At 33.4% G+C, this 25,827-nt stretch overlaps 1 protein-coding gene across 8 annotated transcripts; it reads right to left on the reverse strand.

Annotated features, from left to right (window-relative positions):
* Positions 1–1,176: 1,176 nt before the first annotated feature.
* LOC123010375 (focal adhesion kinase 1) lies at positions 1,177–25,731 on the reverse strand. 8 transcript variants are annotated; one of them, XM_044407224.1, is made up of 16 exons: positions 12,638–12,911; positions 11,224–11,453; positions 7,152–7,431; positions 6,935–7,102; positions 5,883–6,522; positions 5,718–5,753; positions 5,528–5,638; positions 5,294–5,476; positions 4,831–5,241; positions 4,570–4,774; positions 4,387–4,520; positions 3,529–4,337; positions 3,115–3,282; positions 2,762–3,061; positions 2,273–2,604; positions 1,177–2,223 (listed from the first exon to the last, which is right to left on the reverse strand). In XM_044407224.1, exons 2-16 carry the CDS (start codon positions 11,442–11,444, stop codon positions 1,911–1,913), a joined length of 4,311 nt encoding a protein of 1,436 aa, XP_044263159.1. In that variant the 5' UTR covers positions 11,445–11,453; positions 12,638–12,911; the 3' UTR covers positions 1,177–1,910. The 8 variants fall into 8 exon arrangements, with proteins under 8 accessions (XP_044263159.1, XP_044263167.1, XP_044263164.1 ...); XM_044407232.1 differs by having other exon boundaries at positions 4,192–4,337; positions 12,638–12,906; XM_044407229.1 differs by lacking the exons at positions 11,224–11,453; positions 12,638–12,911 and adding an exon at positions 25,574–25,731.
* Between the last annotated feature and the right edge of the window lie 96 nt (positions 25,732–25,827).

Consider the following 25,827-nt stretch of genomic DNA (forward strand, 5'->3'; position numbering starts at 1 on the left):
GTATTTCAAAATTAACAGCTGTTATACTGCTCATTATCACTAGTTTACACTATTTTTATACCATAGCTGAAAGTTATAATTTCTTATAGATTTTGAGGCACCGAGTTCAAAAAATAAAATAAAAAAATTCACCGTCTCGTTTAAGAAATATGTAGGTAATTGACAAAACACAAAAACCGCCAAACAACTGATTAAACATGAGTTATTTTACTTTGTTATTTATACTTTTGTTGGACCAGTTTTCTTTATAACATTGTAACAGTAATCTCCTAACATATTTTCATCCCAAAAACCTTTAGAAAAGTCCAAATAGAATTTATTTTAGGACCCATTCAGACCTATCTGGTGATAATTTTGCAATAATTCAACAACTTAAATTTTAAATAAGAGGCATTTGTAGAGAAAGCACGAAAATTATCGTTCCTAACAAAAAACTGTGAAGTCATAAAATAATTAACTATTATTTTTGTTTAATTAAAAGTAAATAAACATAAAAATAATTTGAATAAAGGTATATGAAATAAATTATTTGTAAACTACACTGTAGTGTTATTTATTATAAAAATGTTCATCACCAAGTTTCAACCATGCACGATAGCGACTATAAGTTTAAAATTTATTGTTCAAAAGTTAAGCTACCTAACCCAGCAACACTACCTCCTGTCATTTCTATCACTATTCTATCGTCACTTCTGTTCATTTTAATTGTTTTTTTAAATCTTTGTCTGAAATAGTAGTTTTTGGCTCTAATTTTGCCAGTAGGATCCAGTTGTAACACGGATTCTCCTTTTACGCAGAAATCAATTGTTTATGACCTCAGAAAACGTAGTTGTAACATTACTTCTGTGGAGAGAGAAATGGCACAGGTGAAGACTTGAAGTAAATAGTATAAACCCAAGATAAGTGATATTTTTGTTAAAATAAACTGTGTAGTGAAAACAACTATTTAAAAAATAAGACATCAACTGTGTACATTTCAGTACTTTATTGTGCAGTAAATATTTCCACCATTTATCAAACAATAGCTTAAAAAATAAAAAAGTGAAACATTACTTAAAAATTGCAAAGTCCCACTACAAAAATATTAATACCTAATATTAATTAATGAATTACCTCAAACTGATGAAGTATTCTAAACAAATTGTCACGGTGGTGTTGGGCCATTGACACAAGATCTTGAAATTCTGATAACTTTATTGAAAAGCTGAAAAACAAAACAATACAAATATACAAATAATACAACAAAATAATAAACAAAGAATCGTTTACCATATCCACATTAAATGGAATTCATTTTTTACACATACGGTTCCAATGATACAATATGACATCTCTTTTATATCGTTTTAAAGAATTTTAATATCTAGTATATAATTTATTACAATTAATTATAAAACTTTGTTTATATAAATTCATAAAAATGCCACTATTAAGCTTACAATTAAATTAGATAAACTATGCAGTCTTTAAAAAAAATACTAATTTACAAATTAATTTAAACGGAGGGAGGGGTACTGTTTTAATATTTCGACGCACTTTGAAAGCATCAATTGTAATGCATGATTATGTAATACTGTGTGCAATGAAAGCCCCCTAAAGGCTTTTAAAATGCATCGTGAATATAAACGAGCCACACTATTGTTGTTTATGTTTATTTAATAAACCTAAGCGAGATTTTCATAAACAACTCTCCTCTTATCACACCAGGAAAACGCAGAAATCATATTTTGAATATGAATTTTTATAAAAAATATATCTCGTTTGAGCCACAATGCATACCTCGATTAACCTAGTTTGAGCCCAAAATTGTTCCAAAAATTACACAAAAAAATAAAAACACCAATCACAATCAATGACTAACAATTTTATGCTTATGAAAACCTGGCAAGCTACCTTAATTTCTAATCAAACTAACTGTCAACTTGGTTTGTACTTAAATTAGAAGACGTGGCTGCTGACTGGACATAATTAGTATAAACCGGTACGACGGCACATGTTACAGCTACGGGAGAACTCGGTAAATTAGGATATGTAGATGGTGCTTCACTCGTGTTCGGCGATTCCTGTTTTTCCGTAGTGTCAACTTCGATCGATTCCGTTTCCAAATCGCCCACTTTGAACAAATGCTTGTTGAATTGCGGATATCGTATTCGCATCGCGTCCACAACGTCTAACAAATTCTTAGAATCCATCGCTAGAACGTGGGCGGCCCCCAACATCCCCCTGAAACAAAACATGAGTATCTCTCCCACAAAGCCACCGCAATGTTTACTTTCTATATTCGTTATCTAACGTCGTCTGGCTGTAATGCTGTGCCAGTTTCATGGCATTCACCAACTCGGTCATATCTTTAGAGAGCACTTTGTGAGCCATTTCTACTTCGCGCTGCGCTGACGTCGGGAAAAAATTGACTATCTCGTCGACGCTAGCCAACAAACCGCGCAGTTCTAAACCTACTCGCCTCACAAGGTCGAGGTACTGATCGGCGTGAGATTGCTGCACTCCTTGCGAAAGGGCCATAACGGCTTTGACAACTTGAGTCGTGGAGTCGTACACCTTGTCGTTGGTGCGATCCAAATCGGCGGTGGGCGGAGGAGCAGCCGTCTGTAATAACATGAGTCTTGATATTTGACGCTAGCGAAACAATACATACGTTTAAATATCACACACATTTTTATTTTAATTTTAAAATATCGCAAACAAATTACTATTAAAAGTTATTGCATTTTACAAACATGAGATGGTTCTGAAAGTTCCTTACTTTTGGTTTCCCAGCATCCCCGTTTTCTGAACCGCTGTTTGGAGTCTGGCTCCGCTCACTTTTTCCAGTGATAGTCATAGTAATGGACCCAGAAGGCGAATGACTTTTACTACTACACTGTGAACCTGTACTGCTCTGTAGGCCATTTCCACTAAAAGACATATTGGCTAAACTACTAGATAATTGTTGAGTTGCAGCACTTGTATAATTTGGACTAGTCGGGAGTGAATTTAACGACTGAGAATTGCTTTGGATAGTCTCATTCTCGGTTGATGGTACCGCCATACTCAAGCGTTTCTTCTACAATTAAAGAGACATTAAGGTCATAATTAAAATTCCATTTGGGGAATTACAAGATTAGTCTCGGATTCGGCCAACCATCGCGAATCTTCCTCAGATTCTTTCTGTTGTTGGCGGAGTCTTTCTTCTAATACTTTGTGATTAAAATTGGACTGATTTGTGAATCTCGATTTCTCCAAGAGAAGGTCACCGTAGAGAGACTGTTGCGGGGACGAACCCGCCTAAAAATCACATAATTGAAACCCTACAACTTTTAAAAAATATAACAAACAAAAAATAAGAAACAAAAAGGTGCAACATGCTACTTCTAGTTATGTCGGAATAAACTAAATACAAAAACAACCGTGCATCATTATTTACTCATGCACAACCATGCGTTATCACAACAAAAAACCTGCCTAACAAACTAAATCTAATTACGAATTAAAACACACATCATTCGAAATCAAGCCATGCTTGACTCGAACCTGTTTTTGTTCTTGTAACTTGTTATCAACTGCCTTTTGTATGAAGAACGGCTGTTTATGGGCGCAACTTTTAACATCTGCCCCCCCAAAATCATAAATGCTTTCTTCAAACTGTTGCATCTCTTTGGATTTATCAGAAAATTGATACACCACAGGCTCGGGATGGTAACTCGGAATGGAATCGGGATCATATGACACTCCCTGGGAGTGTTTACGTTCCAGGGAGCCCATTTTTGGCGAAAACGCCGCCGTGTGGCTATTGGTACGCTCTAAAGAACCCATTTTGGGAGAATTACTCTTCGATTTGCGTTCAAGCGAGCCCAATTTTGGGCTAAACATCCCCGACTTATCCAGACTACTATGCGAGCTATGAACTAAGTGCATGTTACGCTCGAGCGAATTCATATTCGGGGAGACGTTTTCACCCCCGTCGCTAATTTTCCGTTCTAAGGAACCCATTTTAGGGGTTGTACTCCCGGTACTTGTCCGAGATGGGGTTCTTTCAAGCGTACCTAACTTTTTCAAGTATGTGGGTTCTGGAATATTTTCGGGAACCTCAGGATCGAGTTTTTTCAAATTCTGGATGGGTATGGGACACGTTTTTAGGACAGGTTCGGGAACATCTTCCTTCTTTTCGAAATCTACGGCTACTGTGTTAAATACCGAAGCTGGTGTGGTGTAAGCAGCTGGACTTAAGCCGCGCGTTTCATTCTCTTTCATCAAGTGTGCTAAGACTTCTGGGTTTTGGGCTACTATGTAAGTCTGAGGACCGGTCGTGTCAAGTGATGCCAAGGAGGTAGAGTCGACAGCTGAAAAAAAAAGTTAATGAAAAAATTACATATATGATAAGAGAATTACCTTGCATGGGGTATCGAGAGGGTTTGGGAGGTGGAGGAAAATCGTCGTTGGGGCCCCACGACATGGCGGCTGCACGACGATTCTCACGTCTGAGAGTCTCTTGAACAGCCGATCGTTCTTCGAGTAAAATTTCACTACAAAAAATGATTAGAAATTGACCTAACTTTTTCCAACTGTATTTACTTTAATATTTCTTTGATCTCCTTAAAGCTAGGCCTCTTGCTGGGTTCGTAAGCCCAGCATTGAGACATTAAAGAATACAATCTGGGAGGACAATTTGGAGGCAAAGCGAGTCGTTCCCCATTCTCAATTTTCGTTAAAACTTCATTATTTTTTACTCCTTGGAATGGTTTAATACCGTACATTAAAATTTCCCACATACATACACCTACAATTTAACAACATAGTAAAATTACTTTGTCGCGAAATACGCAACCTCATTACCAAACATCCAAACATCGCTTGCTATAGTAAAACGTCTAAAGTTTATACTCTCTGGACTCATCCATTTAATGGGCAATTTCCCTTTCGACGCTTTATAGTAACTTTGGTCGTCATTCATTGACCGTGAAAGTCCAAAATCACCTAATTTCACTGAAGTGTGTGAACTAACTAGAACATTTCTAGCTGCTATATCTCTATGTACAAATTTCTTAGATTCTAAATAACTTAAAGCTGTTGACAGCTGGAATGCATAAAGTAACAGTGTGGCCAAATCAAGGTCATCTTTGTTGTTCTGCAAGTAAGCTCTCAGTTCTCCCAACTTTGCCAATTCCATTACAATCCAGACGGGACTTTCGGAACACACACCGATTAGTTTTATTATGTGTTGATGGTCAAATTTTTGCATTATATCTGTAAAACAAAGTTAAACCATCACAAAACCACCAGTTATAAAAACACTCACAAGCTTCTTCTAGAAACTTTTCAGTAGTGTTCAAATCGGCTTCCCTTTTGCAGGTTTTCACAGCCACGGGAATGAGACTCCCATCTTTAGCCTTGTAAGTCCCTTTGTGGACGTCTCCGAATTGGCCTTCACCCAAAATTTCGCCCAATTGAATTTGGTCGCGTTGCAGTTCATAACTTTTTGCTAAAAACCACAATGAAGCCTCTTATCTTTTCGTAATTAACCTTGACTCACTTGCAGGTGTCGAGTAATCTCCTTCTTCGTCAACAATTTCGGCGTAATCTTCTGAAAGCATAGTTCCAGTATTACCAGAATTTCTATTTTTATGTTTTGAAGGGTGTGAATCTGCAAGAGATTAGTTTTACAATAGAAAAACGTATTTTTAGAAATGATTCATTTTCTACTCCTAGTGACTAATACTAACCTTTACAAGGACAAGGAAACTGTTTCCAAACAGTGGCTTGCAAAATAAAAGCACTAGTTACAAAACAGAAGAAAAACTAAGTGACTATTTTGCTTTTCTATTATCTTAGCGATAACGGATTTGGCAAATAGTGTTCGCAGATAGTGTTATGTCTTATTTACTTACCTTTCTTGTTCCAAATAGAAGTTTGACATCCCGAATGCAATCTACAATATCCATCAATCAGATCTGCAAGACTTTCCGCCGTTTCTAAATTAGGACAAGTAAAAAATAAAATTTCTTGTGCTCCGGCAACTCTTAGTTGCAACGTCGCTTTGTTATGCTCTTCACAATCACTGACTAGAGTTTGAATCGCTTGAATTTGATCAAAATTCGCAATACGAGTAGTACTTGATGTTTGTACATTGGTATAGGATATACCCAAATCCGGTCCGATGACTAATTCGACGGGAACTGACCAACTACTTCCTAAATCTACACGGAATCTCTCTTGGTCAAACTTATAATACAACATTAACGTCTCTAAAAACTTAAACATGCACTCGATGTCGGTCATGTTGACATATTTTTTAAACTGGCTCTGAATGCTCTTGCGCAACGTTTTCGGTTTCATTGTGCTTAAAATTCGTTGTGGAATGAATTTGTGGAGTCCGACTTCTCGTTCCAAATATTCAAAATTTGATTTTTTGTCTAGAGGGTTCGGAGGTGTTTCTTTGAAATATCTACGGATTTCTAGACAGCAGAGTTGTACCACTACGTCCTGTTCTATTCGTATGTTGCAATCAGAGAGGTAGTCGTTTTTCACCTTCAAGAATACAAGCATTAATTTGGAACGGATTATAGATTGTATTGATTTCCCGTTACATTAAAATGAATGGTAATCTTATAAATAACAACATCATTGAAAAACGGTAAAAAAGGAGGTAATTACGAGCAAGTAATTGCTTTCCTTTTGAAATTAAAAACTAACAAAGATGGTCATTATGGGGTGAAAGACGAAAAAGTGAACGCGACGTAGCTTTCGAAGTAAAAGTGCTCGTAAGAATTTCCACACGCAAAGATAAACAAATCTACTACTGTGAGTATACAAGGTCGCAAGTGATCTCAAATAGGAAGAATATGTTGCAAGAAATTACACAAGAGTCACGCACTCGTAAATAACAAGCATAACATAGAAAACATTTCAGAAATGAAAAGAACGGAAATATTTTCGTTACCTGGTCGTAGTAGTAATGAAAGGTGACCTTGTCTTTATCACATAAATCTTGTAGACTAGTCGGTAAATACCGAATCCTGAGGTCGTATCGCCATTCCGAGTTGGGATGTTTGGCTAGATACTTGTCCTGAACTTGTTTCATCGTCAAATCCTGATGCAACCAATAGACCTACCACAGGAGATTAGAATTTCCGGGACAAAGTGATAGGAATACCGACCTCTCCAGTCGAGGGTCTGCACAACCTCATGGCGTAAAGTCCGGTGTAGTATCTCTCTCCTATTGATAATCTCTCGGTAACTGTTGAAATTATCCCCTTGACATCAACAGCGTCCCCATATTTGATGACGTTGAACCCTCCGTTGGGGAAATGCACTTTCAGCATAGACCTGTCGGTGGAGACAGGACTGCTATGTGGTGACTTTTTCGGGCTGTCCATTCTGTTGCGGACGCACCGGACTGGTGAGCCCTGATTCACGGGGGTTGTAGGTGAAACATCACTGCAAAAATTGAAAAAATGCATTTCACCACGACTAATAAACAAGTCACTAATTACAAAATCTCCTGAGAATGCTTACTCAAGTTCACATAAGTATTTTTTTGCTCCTGGCAAAGTATCAAACCGTTTCCAAAATTACAAAATCTAATTATAAATGTGAGGATTACTCACATAATTTTACGTTGTATACAATGAACTCCGAGCGAGTTAACAAGTCATACATGTGCTCTTATACAATAGTTTAATGACCCTTTCTTTATGTGACAAAAACGATTCTATCATCACAACCGCTAATTGATAAACTTATCCGGACAACGCGAGCAGAACAAAACACCCGAAAAGTCTTATGTGAAATCGCACAATGCAAATGAAACACAACGTATAAATAAACTATAATGAAAATAACTCCAATTAAGAAACTCGATGCTTCCGCTTGTTGCCACATCGACATTTTCATTCTTTTTGAAAAAATAAAGAAAATAAAAATAACCGGTTAATGAGGAAGTCAAAAATAAAAAGCAAAATTTTCACATCCGTTTGTACGATATAATAAGAGGAATTATTTAAAAAAAAAACTGTTTTTTGTTCTTGGCAGTCACCAAGTAATCTGCAGTTTATAAAGACACCCATTTTTATTTTCACTATAAGACCGTTTAGTTTTACTTTTCCTTCAAATACAGAAACTTGATTAAATCAACTGAGAAAAATCTAGACTCGCCTTACTAGAAACCGAGAAACGAATAAGATAAATACTTGCGCCAATTATTCATATTTTAATAAACGACTCAATTATACTTAATTGTACTAGTTAGGTGTGAATTGTTTCATTAAAGTTATAATTAAATTCAATTTACTAATATTATCATTCCAATGGTATTTACCTTCAACTAATTTAATACAGAATAATTTAACACCACCACGTTTATACACAAAAATAAGCAAAATTCTTTATAGCGAATAAAATGATTTATTTCCTGTGTTGCACAAATTCATATCTTATCAAAGCAATGTCAACAAATAATTAGCATCAATTTATAGTTTAACCTTGGCAGATCCACGAGCGGCAAATTTTAAAAGCAAAAATTACACAAAATATTTTGAATAAATGAAATGTAACGAAGAAAAAATGTGCATACATAGCGCTTCCGGGTCTGCGATAAGATAATGTGACAAAACAATAACAAAATAAATGAGGTATATTTAGACAATAATTTCATATTTCATAATTAATTATTAACATTAATTCAGTAATACATACTTAAAAAAATAATAAAATTTAATTAAAAAAAAATATTTTAATCTAGAAAAAGCTTCGTCATAAAGAATAAGGATGATCTACAACAGACCATAATTAAGATTTATTTTTGTCAGGGTAGCAATAATAAACTGTAAACCAGATAATATCTCATTTTGCCTGTAACTTATTCTAATATTTAAATTAACCAATAAATTTAAAATAATAAATCAATTATGAATTATTTCGCTAAAAGTGTAATAAACTCACAATATGGCAGTTAAGCGAAAACCGAGGCGAAGATATAATAAAAAATAAAAAATATTATCTCAATCTGTTTTTTGAACTGAAACAGAACGGAAGACTGTGATAAACATGTTAAAATGTTTTAACACACGTGATAAATATCCAACAAACCGAGTGAAACATTTATTTAATCGTACAATTTGTTAGCAGCTGTTGTCTTTCCAAACTACAAGTCGCTGAAACCATACCAACAAAAACACGTCCTTTCAGCATCCCGGAATTTCATTGCCGCCCGGAAAAAATCACTAGACATGGAGTCGTCATGAAATAATTGTTTCAACCGCCGTCAGATAGCGCGTGTTTACCGGAATTCACTCGAGGCAATGGTGAATATGAATGAAAATGCTGGCTGCGTGTTTCATACTGACACGACTTTCTTGCTTGCTACCGTGTTTTCAAACAGACAATGTGGCGAGGCTATCAGGTAGGTGTAGCCATGACATCATCCACGAATATCGAAGCCAAGCCAGGTACAGGTATTTCGCAGTGGAGATAATTGCGCCAATAACGCAATTATCGACTTATTTTGCGCGGAATATTGGATTCCTGCTGATTTTATTGTCAAGTAACGATCTAAGAAACTCATTCAAATATCAAGAGAATGGGGACATGGAGTAATTGGGTAGCGAGTCAATAAAATTTATTTTCGTAACGTTTGTAATAAATGTGATGCCACTTTCGGATCTTTCACAATTAGGGAAGATTGTGGAAAATCAAACTGAATTGAAATGCTGCTGAAACTTACAACGCAAGGTGGCCCCAGGCATTTCATAATAGGATAAAGATAAGATAATTGTCAATTTGTTTTCCCGAATTTACAGAAACTGAAGTTTTTGAACAATCAATCAAATAAAGCTCACTCCTACTTAGAAACAATTTTAGGGCATCATCATTGTCTCAAATTGTCAGTGATAGAGGTGGAATGAAATAATTAGTGAGGAACCTTACTCACAATCATCTAATTTTATTTAAGTAGAAAAGCTAATTTAAAAAAATATGTATATAAAAAAGATCAAGTTTTTCGTAATGAACAACAAAAAAAGAATAAAAAGGATTATAACAATACTAAGTCTTCAAAGTTCATTCAATAATGACTTAAATGATACTTGAGAAAAATCGTTTTGCTTCCTATTGCATTAAACAGTAACAAATAATTACGAAAAAAGAATACACAAAATTGGAAAACTAAAAGAGAGTGGTGTGCTGAAAAACTGTCTTAATTATATTCTACATAATGAAAATTAAAGTTGTTAATTTCAATTTCTCTTAGAGCTTAGAAAACTCTTGTAATTATTATCGTATATGAATGAATCAACGAAGTTTAAAACTAAGGAAGACAATAAACTAACTTTCCTTTATAATTGGTTATACCGGATAAATTAATTTTAGCACATCTAAATTTAAGGCCACATTAAAAAAAATCCTTTATCCCAAGTGAAAGCAATTATTATAATTGAGTTTTTCTCGGATCAGCGTAACCATTCGGTTATTGTCAAAATAAATTTTTGATGTAAAATTATTTACACAAAGTTATGTGAATAACATTACAAACACTGAGAAAACAAAATAATTGATTAAGAAAATAATACACATCGTAAAAAACAGCCGCTGAAGTAGTTACTTAAAAATACCACCATGGGTAGAAATTCCGAATACATATGCATACTTGAGCGGCTCCATATATGCCAAAATATATAGTTCTCAAATGCCTTAAAAGTCTTGATTTAAATATCTGAAGACCAATAAATCCACTTTATTTAAAATGTTACTTTCAGCTTGAATAATTTTCACCTAAAACCCAAATAAAATCCACCCACTGAAAATTACGAATAAACGACAGGCCAAAAAACCTAAACACCATTTTATGTGTTCGTTGGCAGCCCTGTTTACAAAACCTGCTAATACAACATCTTTTCCTTAAAATCAGCCTCATACTTATTTAGATATCCGTAATTTCGATCACAATAATTTTACAGCCTCTGGCACGCCAAAATGAGATCGTTTTTCGACATTATAAACAAATTAACTTCCTTATCTAATTATACACTTTTATTGTTAGTAAATCAGGACAAAAATAAATTCATCCATGTTCTGTATGCACAGATTATCTAAAGTTCAAGATCTGCCGGCACTTTTTCTAATAATTTCGCGTTCTAATTTTATCCAATCTACTCCCAGCTCTGATAGATTATTTTTACACGCGTGAAGGTTTATGAACTTTCGAATTTTTTGAGTACATCGGGATCAATTTACCTGTAGGACTTAGGTCTAGGCCGGTGAAACTTCCATGTATTACTCTGCTGTTGTATACTTCTGTTGTAAATATCTTCCGAGTTTCCAGCACACAACAAACTTCTAGGCCGTAGATTTATGTTAGGTTTAACACTTTTATCATGTTTACGAAATTTAACGAATTGTGCACTATACATAGTTGGACCACCGACCATACTCGCTCGCTTTACCAGCTCCAACATCCTGGACGACTAAGATAAAAAATTGTAACGTTGAGTTTTACATATCACAGGAGGAGAAACATTTTTCGCACCACAGGAGGCAACTTTTTACGCTTGTAGACGAACAAAACACTCTTGTTAGAATAATTTGTATTCCGTTTTAGTAGAATAATATCGGCGGTTTATTGTTCAAATGACAAGGCTAAAATTGTATGAAATAAGTACGTCATGTTGAAGGTAGGTGTGAAATTAGTCATTCGGGCAAAAGAACCATTAAGGCGAAAAACCCTCAAAACCGTAAGGAAATTGAATGATTACAAGGGGGTAATTATCTCAGACGAATAAACTTTTCAGTAAACAATTTATATAATTCCTAAAATGTATTACCATTAGCAACTGAAAGGAGTAATAACAGAAATTTCTTAAAAATACTTGTCAGTAGCCACCAAATCATATTAACGACCAAGTGTTTACACTCCTAAACAAACATCTTTAACATAAGTAATATAAGCGCCATCTATAAATTAAATATTTATGTCTCGGGTTATACGATCTTAAGAATATTGTCAACAACTTTTATAAACACTTTTTTGTAAATTAGGGTGGTTTAAATTAGCCATTATGTCTTGAAAATAAAAACCCTCCCAGAAATCAGAAAACTCCACTGACCCGAATCAAGTGTGAAGACTTTTTCGGCCAATTACACTTTCTACACACTCTAAATAGTTTAAAATTGAGTAGGTAGATGTAAATTGTTACGAAACATCAGGACAATGATGTAAACCTCGTATTACCAGCGCAAACTCGCTTATACGTATGATAATTAGCTAATCAAAAAACCAATCTGGGAAAAATATGAAAATTTTGTTACCTTGACGTTTCAGGCAGGGTTTAAAACTTAGTCATAATAATCAGTAATCCTATTGGTTCTCACAACTTATCAACAATGTTGGTGATAAATTTAATCGTTGCATAGTAGCCAAGAATGATTCCTTCACAATCTTGCGTGAAAACATACTTCGAGAATAATACAATTATCATTTAGTGTCGATAAGTCGAAGACCTTGTCGAGAATTTTGAAAAATTACCAACCAGATGACTATTAAACTGAACCTATTAATGATTTAGTTTATTTCGCTATTATTCGTCACCGCAAAGCCACTCCTGTGGTTGCACTGTGGTTAGGGGAAAAATAAGAGTTGAGCCCCGCTTACATGATGGTCGATGGTCACTTGAACCACTCGACCAATTCCGAGCTTTTATCACCACTCGTGTTAACAAAAAAACAATTCACGTGTTGCACTAAACGCAGCTTAGAACACACTAACAAAAGTGAAATTTCCTCACTATTAGCGTCTTGGGTGTCTATATTTATGCGCACAGGTTCACTCGTGGTTTAATAGTGCTTTATCAAAAAGCACGAGCGCATTTTCCGCCAACCTATTAACAAAGATGCAACCGACCGACTAGGACTCGAACCGATTGAACAATAATTAAGCTCATAATGGGTACGAAGTGAATCACTTTTGTCAGGAGTGAGCAAACGAGCTGGGTATTACCGCTTTATATAAATACACACTAAGAGTATTTTATGCGGATTTATAGAATTTACCGGATAAATCCGAAGCAAGCCCAAAAACCAATAAAGCAGACGGAGACGACGGTGCCAATTGTGTTGGACAAAAACGTTGAAAGCATGTGGTTATTCCAAATAAGGATAACCGTATTTTCTACCACGGATTTCCTCCACGTCGGCTGGTCGACCTTTTCCTTTCAAGCCTGCATGAGAAGCAAACGCAAGAAAAACGACCGAATTGTCTTATTCCGATTGCGAAAAATCGGATTTATTGCTTATAAATTATTTGGCGTGCGTTTGCAAAGCGACTTATCCCCAGACATTGCATGAATGGCTCGCCTACGAGCCATAGTAAAGTGAGATAGTTTACGAGGAAATGCATAATTTAGAATAACAGTTGCTGGAAAAATCCGCATGAAAGACAATAATGGTATATTGTGTTTTGAATATATTGGGAAAGGCAAACCAGGCAAATTGATAACTACTGTTAAAGCTTATTGTTAGCAGATTTAGGTCAGGAAACGCAATTACGATAAAACATTAGCGAAACGAAAAATTAAAATTAATAGCTGATTTAAAAATTGTAACACTTTTCTCGATGCTTTTTTTTCTTGCGTAAGAATCTCCGACGGCCGTTAGTAGGTTCACACGCATGAAAAATGGGCCAAGTCTAAAGATAAACTACAATCCGTAGGAGTCAAATTCACCTACATAAATATATTTTATAATCTTATAATTCATATGCATTTAAACAAAATTAAATCATGTGTGGCAAAATTACGGCTCCTGTCGTGTTGTAAAAATTTAAATCATGTGTGGCAAAATTACGGCTCCTGTCGTGTTGTAAAAATTTCATCAAGTATCGTATATTTTTTCGTATATTTCAAATGCAAATACAATAAGATCAAAGGAGATGTCTCCAGTTAACGAGGTTTGTGCATTTCAACTATCAAGAAGAATGCTGTTCATGCAGTATGCAAAATATGCTATTCTTAGCTCAACCAAAAAAATCATAGAATAAACAATAAATACTTCTGAGAGTAATGTAAAAGTTGTTTGCCATAATAATAGCCATTTGAGACGTACCAAAGTGGCATTAATTGGGAATTCAATTGGCACTTAAATTCCTTAATCGTTCAATATCATTTTATTCGTCTCATAATTTAAGAAGTAAGTAAGTAGAGAAACTTTGTAGTCGTAACGATAAATTTTTTTAAATTTTACTCTATATTGCACATCTTGCGTTGATCGTGCTGTACACGTCTATGCCTTTATTTTCCCGTTTTATTAAATGTCAGTTACAATTTATATGGTTTGTTAATTAAAAGGTCGCTAAAACTGAAAGGCTGTAGTAGTTGTTAACTCCAAGTCGCGTTGTTTTATTTACGAAATTACAAATTTCTCTTTTCACGTAGGAAATGCAATTTTCTGAATCAGACACTTATTTTCACACGATTCTATAAAAGCTACTTTTTAAATTTAAATTAAAAACACGAAAAAGCTTTATTTATAGTAATGTTTTTAAAGTAGTTTTTTAAATCACGAATCTATTTACGACCCTTGAAAACAGGTCCCTAATTAACTGACTTTGTTGTCTTCACAGTTATGAATGCTAATTTATTTTCAGCATTATTAATATAAAATTACAGAAAGTTCTTAAATTACCTCCAAGTTATCCTTATTTATAACTATATTCCCGTTGTCACATATTTATGTTTATTTACAGTTTGTTAATCACTGCTTGTTAGTTTAATCCATTTGATAAAAAATTGTTGCACTGAGTCATGAACTTGTAATAAACTGTTCCGACATGACAACTCATTTATTTTTTAATCAGTGAATGCCAAAATTTTATAGAAAAAAATATTTCAAATACGATTTTTTAAATAAAAGTTTATTTTACTATAGGAAAAATGACGGGGGTTGACCGGTGCGTCATCTGACGTTTCTCCTCACCACGTTTACATCGCGATGACAAAACGTCAATTTTTTTTGACATTAGGTTCAATATCTACGAGTTAGAAGCTGTTTATTGATGAAAGCGTTGCCTTGTACGATTCTTTGCAAAGGCATTTAAAATTTAATGTAATAGATTCGAAATGACTTTCTACATGCAGTGTACTCATTACATCATTATGTTTTCTAATGCTTTTGGATGTTGTATCTAAAACTCGGAATTTTTAGTGTATATTAGTATAAAACCGATTTTCTAAAGAACAGTGGGGAAGTTGAAAAGAAAACGGATGCAAAATCTGTATTTCGTAAATAGGAATCATGATAAACATAAGGAGCATGGACAAGTAATTTCTGACATTGAGTATTTTTAAGGGTTTAAAACCATAGACGATCTTATGCATTCTTTAAGGTAAGAAAAAAGAAAAAGTTGAAATTCAAGACGTCTACAAAACAAAGTTGCAACTTACATCCTTCGAAAACAAACAATAAACGTTAAGAAGCGTTTATTCTGATCTTATGAAAAACAAAAAGTTACTTATGTGAGAGTCAAAATAATGCGTCGATTTCAGTTTGTATTGTTAATTACTTCATTAAATAATGGACTTCTTAAACAACGCTCATATTTACCTCAAATAATCACAATTTTATTTACCAATTTTATTTACCGAGTGTGGTTTGTGCCATGGCAGACACAATATGTAAAGTACTAAAACAGCATTTGAATGTTTTTTTTATGATTGGTTCCAATTCTTGTAGAATAAATAAAGGATGATGGGGAGCTAATTTTTATTGGTGACCCCTCATTATTACATTTTTTACATTAACACAAGTGCCTGATTTCATGGCAGTTACAGGGTGAATATAAAGTATGGAACCAAGCGGTTTTATTTTTAATCATGTGCCTCCAGAAAATAATAATTAATATAAATTAAAGTAGTATAAAAAATGTGATCGTATTTTCAGAACGAAATTTTGTTTTGTTTTTGAGTTATGCGACTTTTTTTGTCAAAATTGCAATTTATGTGAAAAATTTTTTTTGAGAAAATTAAATATAAAGCAGATAGTTGTAATCCTTAGAGTATAGAGAAAAATGATTTTATAGTGGGTTGCCATTTAAAAAAATATTTTTTTTGTAGAACTCAAAAACAAAAGGAAATTTCGAAAAATTTTATTCTTGTTTAATCATCACATTTTTATAGTACTTTACAGCTCATCAATTAGTTTTTTCAAAAAATAAATAGTTTAAGCTAAAAACGTTTGGTTCCATACTTTTTATTCACCTGGTATGTAAATTAATGTTCAAGGCTACCATCCTTAGAGACCCTTTAATTGTTTCAATTTACATTATGATAGAGTTTTTTATTTCACTTCTAAGTTGGTAATGAAAAAATTAAATTGATGACGCACCGGTCTACCCTCCTGAATTTTACTATAGTAGAATCAAAAAGATTGGTTACCATGAGTTTAGTAAGGTTGCTTAAAGCATTAGTAAAAAAACTTACAATTTCAAAAAATAAAAAATGTATCCTGTGAATATTTTAAAGACATACGTAGGTATCAACACAATTATGCATATCAAGTAATTTATACCCATCTACACTTAATTTATCAAACACCGCTTCGTTAACCGTAAATTCCCATTAAAACTAACATTTTTTACCAAGGCAGTGACATAGTTAGATTTTATAAACAGGGGTACAAGGACAAACGCACCAAGAGTGTCTTTGATTTTGTCATTTTTAAGATTAACTTACAGATGATTCAAATACTTTAAATTAAATCCAGTTAGTATGTCATGTAGGTAATTTGAAATTTTAAACTTTGCGCTTAAAAGGAAACCGAAAAACTGGTTTGTCACTTTAAATTTAATATTAGTAGATTTTCACCTTTTTCATTGCGCATGAAAAGCAGTCGTTATAAATAAATAATAAACCGCAACATATTAATAAACGGAGCGTTAACCTTTTATAATAGTGTTGTTTGCAATATTTTAGTGACATGAGGAATCAGATTACAGTCGGAGGTTAGACAAGTTACAAGTAATTATGTCGCCTAGAAAACTCATAAATCACAAAATTTTTGGACATAATAAACTTATAATACTTCCAGTAGTATTCAATTTATTTGGAAGAAGCATGTTTAGTCATGTGGTTCTGTTTTTGAACAGGATCACCTGTTTGTGAACACCATACTATCAAATGTGCTTTTGCAATTTGAGTCAGAACGTCTAAAAGCTTTTTCGAACGTACTAAATTTCCTTCATTTAACAATGTCACATCTACTTCAACCAAGAGAACCAAGATACCAGACAGGTCCTACATATTTAATAAAATAAGACTCAAATGGACATGTTTAATCGTTTATCTCTGACTACCCCAGTAAAAGTTTTTCAACGTCACTTAAAAATTCAAAACTTCCACTGATTAAATATAATTAAATTTTTATTTTCATCTAATGAGCAATAAATTTCATATGAAAGATGCTACTTAATCAAATAAATAAATTACTGAACTAGCATTTTATTTGCACTCTTCACTCTTCTCTTTTATTTGCAGACTCTTCATAACCACCACAAAACGAGGCAAATTTATAAAGTCCGAAGTTACAATGTGTGTTAATTTTACGAGTACATTAGAGCCGCCACATTGGAAAACATTCTCCAGATTTTTGAGCTTTTTTACCAACAGCCACAATAACAGACTAACAGAGCCACTTCTTTTGTCTTTTTTCAACTAGAATTATGGGAAATGTGTGTTTAATTAATTTTCTTAATTATCCTAATAATAGTAAGAACAAGGGAAATGAAAATGCTCGTGAAAATGTAAATATGCTATTGACAGTCAAATGTTCACCCTAAATTAACAATAGAGATGTGTTATTCAAGAGAAGAAGGAATGAATAAATATTTCCACAAGGGTCATCGAAACACTTCCTTGCTGGCACCATTATATAATTTAATGTGTATCTTTTTATGTGGTTTTCCCATGAAATGCATAGCGTAATTTGTGTATGTGCATGCGGGTCTATTTTTTTCCATTAAATTGATAAAAAATTCACTTATACAAACGCTTTTATTGAGCTAAATTCTGTTTAACAAAGAGGAGATTTCTGGATGCACATTGTTTGAAAGCAATGTTTCCATAAGCTTACAATTTTTGTTTGCTCAAAATTATTCAGAGACAAATATTTGTCAAGGAAAAGAAACTTCACTTCTTTTTTTTTTCATTCCATGATAAGTGTCTCACTATCGATTCGATAAACACCCGACTAGAGAAGCCTCTACATAATGATACAGTCAACAACAAAGGAAGGCAGCAAGATGCATTTCATTTCCGGTTCCGGAAGCTGGCAGCGCATTTCAGAACTCCACTAACTTTCTGATAAGCATTGAAAAGTTCGGTGACGAGGAGCCTAGGGTTTGGCTTGCCAATCTTCTCTAAGAGAAGAAAAATAAATTCGCTGATAAGATGACACGTAACGATGTCGCTTGTAAGTAATTAGATCGAATGTTGTTTTCGTCCAAACATTTTACGATCTTGCCTCGGGTCTTGTTACGAACCATTTAATCGAAATGACGATCAACAAACGCATCTCTTTTTAATTAATAAAATGGAGTATTGTTGATAAATGGGTCGGCGTCATCCCCAACCTAGACACTGATATTGATTTCGCCGACGGGTGTGGTGGTGGTGATGGCGGTGGCGACGCTTTCATCCTCTCTCGCTTTGTCCTGTATCCTTCGGGAGGCTGCATGCCTTTCCTGACTCACACTCAATTTGCTAAATTTACATTCGTTCGAGATTCGTCTTGGTGTTTCGAATTACAACTTGATAACATGATTACTGATTAGTTTTAGCTAATGGAATAAACGGAACATTAAGACAGATGATAGTTTGAAACTTCCCTGCAGCAATTAATCAAGTACCAAAAGGTAATTATGTTTTTAAAATAAAACAAAATGTCCTATTGACCTTCTCTCAATACGTATTAATGAAAGGTCGCAGAATACCATTATTTTTCAATTGACACAATAAATTACATTACGTTTTCAGAAGGCGCCATCAATAATAATAATAATCAGTTATTGTTAATCAAAACATCTTGAAAAAATAAATAAGCAATACACATGTTTTAGTCATAAACATAATAAACAGAAAATCTTGTTCAAACCTCTTATGTGTTTTCTTTTCATAAAGCCATAACGTATTATACCTACCTAGCTTTCTTAAAAAACACTAGAAAATTGTTATTAATTTTACTACCCTAACCACTGCCAAAAAACTTGTAAAGCAACTCTACATCAGTATCGCTTTACTAAGTACACAACAAAATTAGTTATTAAACAATAAATATTTTTAATTAAATCTGTAATGGTACAATGTCAAGATCTTTCCGCCCCGTCAAGCGTCACCAAGGACAACATAAGTTCTAAAAAAAAATGGAAATCTAATCTTTTGAAAGTAAGTTTTAAAAATATCTACTCTTAGGTCTCTAAATCTTAATTACCAGTTCTTTAAGGCTGTTCATTTCCCAAATAGTTTTGGTAATTTTAATAAAAAAAATAATTAAAAAAAATAAAACCTTAAGTGTTGTTTTTATTCCGTTATAAAAACAAGAAACAAAAATTTCAAGTCACTGACGTAAAATCAAGTTTTACGTTTTTCCACACATTTTTATAAACTTTTAAAATTATACATCAATTTGCATGTTAATTTTTTAACAAAGTACCTACCTGTATACCTGCAGGAAATTAACAAGGTAATACTCAGTCTAAAAAGTAACCAACGACCTCCAACTACTTTAAAAGAACATTAAAAATATCTTACATGCAATGAATATTCTTCTTCAATATGTATTTTAATTATCATATACGAGTACCAAAGAAAAAATCAAGACAAATCACTAAGTTTTATTATTGTATTCTCCTTGAAATAAAACTTTTGAAATGCATTAACACTAATTTTTCACTTTAATACATTAAAATAATAATATTTACATTGCGCCTACAATTTACATTGTTCAAAAATATTTTTCATTTTCGAGATTAGATACTATGGGATCAACAAAATTAAAGATAAGAACTGACCATGAAGAGAAAGTGTTGCACGTTGTAAGACGTATATAACAGAATTGAGATCTTTGTAATTTATTGAATGTTTTAATGTGTGAATCTTGATCACATTTTAACACTTTCATTTCCCAAAAATGAAGTTTTAAAACCTTACATTGAATGTAACAAATCATGGCAGTTTCTAAAATCGATATAAAGCATCAATGATAAAAGAGTAACCCAATCCCGTGTTGGTTCCCCTCTGAAGCAGCAAAAATACGTCAAACTATACACAAGACCACATAGGGTGGCAACAAAAGTCGTTTTAAAAAAATTACGGATGAATCACCTAAATAGGGCGTTCCACCCTGCCTAACAAAATAATGATAGGTATGAGAGCGAATGGTAAGTGTGACCCGAGGAATATGGGTTAGTAATCGTTTAAATAGAAGGGACGACGACTCCGCCATTAGGGTGCATATTAAATTCCTACCTCAAACCTCATTTCTCACATTACGTAATCACAACCCTCAAAGTTTTCGTTAATTCATGCAACATTTGATTGTTTCGACATTTAAACTCAATACGTAAATAGAATGGGAGCAATTAAAGTAAATTATGACGTGCCAGAAGAAGCTTTTGGAAACTTTGTCAAATTCCAGTTCTGCTAGCTTATTTTTTAAATCTTTGCCTACCCGCACCTGCTAAACATCGTTTTATTAATACGAACAACCTGCTCGTTGTAAGAGGCTCATATTTTAATTTTAATAAATAATGTCGTCGCGTCCACAAACAAGATAAGAAGAATAACACCACTTCGAGTTTTAAGCATCTGGCTAAATAACCCGAGTTTACGTTAGGGAAAAAATCAAAATCAGTAGCTTAGAAAAACTGTCTTCTGTTAACCCTGGGGCAGAACGTAATAGACACAGTTGTAAAACGTCCCCCCTTTTTACGATTTATTACGTGTGAAAACTAAGGCGTTGACATGTTTTAAAGCCCATCATTTAAAAACGTATTATGACTTGTCAAGGGTTAGAAACGATAAGACTTTGGTTCATGTCGAGAATCGTCGCTTCAATATTTGTATTATCTTGCAATATGTAAATAAGCACTGGGTATTCACCATAAAATAGATTGTATCTTGAACTGCGGCCACCGCATTATATCGATCAAACTTCAACAGAAGGCATCCGGAATTTTGCATAAAATACATCTGTGTGTTATCCACCATAGAGGAATACGTTAGTTGAGTGCAAATTGCTCCTAACAACTCCGAAGTATCTATTACTTGATCGTCTTCTTCATTAATAGAAACGATTAAAAAACATGACTCCATCAGAGCTTCCGTTTAGGCTACCGTCACAAATCAAAGTCTAATCACACTTGAAAAATCGTCAAAGAGGGGTAGGTTCGTTTGATATCAAACTATCTCCTTTTTAAACCCGAACTCGCCGCCAATGGAAAGTTAAATGGTTAATTTACCAACTGAATATAAATCGTCGTTGATCGTTTCCAATACAACTTAATTCGTCTTCTAACGGATAAATTTAGATTAGGAACATTTGGTGTGGGTAATAGAAACAAACTTTGATCAAAAAAAATCAAAGCGAGTTTTACTCAAATATAAATTTTCTGATTTAGCGAACCGAGCAAAACTAATCCTCAATACTTTCCGGAATTTATTTCGTAAATATGACAAACAACATGTGCAGAAGACAATTTGGCAGCGACTCAATATCATTCTCAAGGCAAGCGATCAAGATCACTTAATCATTATTAAATAATCAAATGCATACATTACAAAATTAATAGGTATTAATAGCACACTTACGTTTCAAGATACTGAAAAACCCTATAAACTGGCTTCCGATACATTAGAAAACCTTCTACTTTTTCCACCATCATTCTACCACTACCACCCTACACCATATTTCCGTAAGAGCAGAAAAATCTCCGGGGGATAACACAGTCGATTAAAAAAATCACTTTATGCCGGCGGATCACATGCTCAAATTTCGCACTCTGGTAACTATAAAGGTAACGCAAATTAAATCGATCACGTACGTTTTCTATTTTTGTGGAAACTTTGTGGGGGAGTCGCTCGTGTATTTAACCGCTCACACATAACACGGGTCAGGGAACGTTTATGTTGATATCAGCAGCGAATACGCGAGACTTGCAGTAGACTGATAGTTAAAACACACTGTAGGCGGTATGAAAAGCGCAAGCGCTTTGCTTGTTGTTACCCCCTAATCGTTACGGTTTTACCCCGTGGTGTTTTTATTATTGTTTTACAGGAAAACGGAATGAAACTTAGGTAAAGCGTATAATAAAATTGATAAACTTGCTAAAAGTTTAAATAAGATTCGTTTCACCGAAAACAAGCAATCAGAGATTTAAACGTTTTCGTTTTTCAATGTTATTTAAACACAATGCCTATGAACTAATGTAATTACTATGCATGTAGTTATTACTATCGCGTGTGGGTACCCGATTCTAGGAAATCTATGCAGGATGTGTGAGGAAAAATGCAACCTCTAGTTCAACAACTGAACAGTTTCTGTATCATAACTTTCTAGATAAATGTTTCCAAACGAATCCACCCAAAAAAATACAGTAACCCCTAATCAAAATTCAAAATTAAGCACACACGTAATTTAGTAGTTTTTTTTTCTGTTTCTACAAAACAGCTTCAAACTTTAACACAAATAATAAGAGTTTATTTCATTTTAACACGTATTTCATAAATGTTATATTGAAAGAGTTGTCGCATTAAAATTATGGAGTAGTAAAAGCGCTAATATTTTCAAACAAAAAAAAACAACATCTTTATTACGTGTATGTGCTTACTTCTGGCAATAACATTTTATTACACATTTAAGACATAAAAACGCTAAAATGCAATTTTGCAAGTTGTTTACAAATATATACAGGACTTCTTACCTGTTGGCCATATTTTGTATGTATTACCTACATACGACTTCAATCAAAGTATTCGTTGATCAAAAATTCGTTACTTTTCAACATGTAAAAAGATTTTCGAAAAGCTGTCTGTATGTTTAGCTTTTGACATTTCTAATACGAGTTCAGTGATATCCAAATATCTCTGTCAATCAATGAATGAACCAAGGATTTGAGAGATTTATGGCAAATACGTTTGAATTGAATACAAATTGACAAAAATTCGAATAGGTTCGCAAATCGGCTGTTGGTTTGCTTACACCACAAGAAGAAATATTTTGTTTCTGCGTTTAATTTATTTATTTATTATTAACAAAATCTTTTAGTTAAATAGTGATAACAAAAATTGTATGTTAATGATGGTGAACCACAGAATGATTTCATATGAAAAACTATTATTTTTGTAAACAAAAAATCCTTATTACAGGAAGACAGAAAGCCAGCCTTTTCTAGTCTACCCACATCAATAGCTGGGATTATTTTGGTAATCAACTTTATCACTGCACAATTCACTATTAAACTGAAATTTTAAATAAAAATATTTAGCTACTTAATTATATTTTAACTCGCATTTTATAGTAAGTGCTCGAAATTATCTTACTTGTATCTATGTGATTCAGTCGATAAACTACTGTCGTTATACTCGTAATTTCATGGTCGGTTTCAACATTATTGTATCTCTAGTTGAGCAGAAATTATTTTAATTATAGAATGAAAAACATTGTTTAATTAGCCATCGCAATATAAAACCACAAATTCTGCATTCCCACAGTTTGTCACCGACACATTCAAATGTATTTATTTTGCTTGATTTTGCGGTACCATAAATGTGACTAATAATTAAATTTCATAACACGTAATGTTTGCAATTTATTAAATTGGCAATACTGTCATATGAAATTTTAATGAAGGGTTGCAGTCGCACCCTCAATATAATTAAATCCCTATCTCTTTCCTGTCGTGTGGACATTTGGACAAAATAACAGGTAATTAGAAATTAGTTCTTTCGAGCAAAAATAGCGAAGATACAGCAAATGACAGAGATCCCCCAAAATAACGGATTCCAATCATGTCTCCGGTACCCGCATAGCATCACACTATTCGTACAGGAAATGGCATTTTTTCCCTACAATCAAGTAACAAACACACCTGCTGGGAAATATTTATTAATTCATTTCCGATTGGCAGGTTAATGGCGCTACTTTATCAATCATCAATATGAAGAACCACGTCACTTTATCAACCGTCCAAATTAGTAAATTACATCATACTTTTAGAGTTTTGTATCTCACGTAACCAACTTATTTCCGGTGACAGGTACGAAAATGAATTGTCAGTAGAAAAGGGGCTTTAAAAGTTTTAAAATCCGCTCCGAATAAGGATCGAAGTGATTGTAACTTCTGTATACCTAGTTCCAACCATAAAATTGTCTTTTTATCTGCTCGTGCAATAATCAATAATACCTACCTATGCATCTTACACTACAACCTAAATCTAGGACAATGTAGGTTCTATTTTACGTAATTTTAATTTTTCAGAACGAGAATAAAACAAAATACATATTTAAAAAATGAACTCATTTTTAATTTTATTTACCAAGACACCTTCGTTAATTAGTTTCAAAATTTTCAGTAAAAATTTAAATTACAACAATAAATGAATGCAAATTAAAATTAGTCATTTGCATTAATTACATTTTGAATGAATCCAAAAGTCTAAAGTGATTAGTTTATCACAATATTATGATGGCCGACCTCAAACGGGCCAATCATATCATTGCATTAAATTTTTGAATGAATCCAAAAATCTAAAGTGATTGGTTTCTTACATTATTTTAATGGCCGATCTCAAACGGCCCAATCACAATACTTAAAATTTACGACAGCCTTACATTAATTCATAAATTCATTTTTTTTTTCATTTTAAATAATTATCAATGCTTAATTGACACAGAAGCTAAGTCCCTGCTTGTAAGGAACCCAAAAGTGATCAGTTTTTATTAAAAATTAAAATTAACAGGCAACCTTAACTCTCACTCAAAAACAACCACTGTGATTCTGCCAAAAGTTATTCGAATATACATCTTTTTGCAGTTTTAATTTTTATACAAAATAATCATTATAGCAGTTGGACAAATGCATTTTAATACAAAAATTCTCTTTTTCTCTATAAAAAACCTGAATACCTAATTGTTAAATAAAACTCGAAGCAGAGCAATAAATTATTCTACACTGAACAACTCTCGTCAGATCATACATAACAAATATTTACTCATTTAGTACCTTTTATGGTACTGTTATTGAATTAATTATTCCTCTTACATACGTTTAAGACCTCCACAAGCATTAAATAATTAGTTCAAAATCAAGTTTCTAATGAAATTATGCCAAAAATTCTATAAGAAATGGATTAATTAATCAATACATCGCTCCGCGTCTATAAATAACTTATAAATTGGGTCACACCAAATCAATCAACAAATTATTAGTGCAAAGATAGCAATGATTGCCAAAAGCAACCATAAATTTAAAACAAATCATTTGCAAAGAATGCACGAAAACTAAACGATGCGTCAAGGAATAATAAATAAAACTATCCACTTACAATTCCAACCATTTCCTGGCTGTGCTTTCCTTTTCTTTTCATGGAATGGTGCACTTAATATTCAATAAAAACATACACCCGAAATGTAACTGTCAAAAACGCCATAATGCAAGCTACGTTTGCGTTTACACACGTGCATTCTATCCCTGTCAATCCTTATCAAATCAGCTGATCTTCTGTCTCACACAAGCCGCGGGCAGGTGTTAAAACATAACACACAATGCTACCACCAGATGACGCTTTATTGATAATTA

The sequence above is a fragment of the Tribolium madens genome, unplaced genomic scaffold (genome assembly GCF_015345945.1).
Source record: "Tribolium madens isolate multiple individuals breed KSU strain unplaced genomic scaffold, Tmad_KSU_1.1 Scaffold_91;HRSCAF=231;Tcas5.2_LG7, whole genome shotgun sequence".
Lineage (NCBI taxonomy): Eukaryota > Metazoa > Arthropoda > Insecta > Coleoptera > Tenebrionidae > Tribolium > Tribolium madens.

What these genes read in the sequence shown, in the direction of transcription:
- LOC123010375 (XM_044407224.1), bottom strand. Translation starts at nt 11,444, where the DNA reads ATGTTGGAGCTGGTAAAGCGAGCGAGTATGGTCGGTGGTCCAACTATG. An exon ending in AGATTACTCGACACCTGCAA is followed by an intron (nt 5,477 to 5,527) that starts GTGAGTCAAGGT and finishes TGTGGTTTTTAG; the next exon opens with CAAAAAGTTATGAACTGCAA. An exon ending in AGTTACAAGAACAAAAACAG is followed by an intron (nt 3,283 to 3,528) that starts GTTCGAGTCAAG and finishes TGTGATTTTTAG; the next exon opens with GCGGGTTCGTCCCCGCAACA.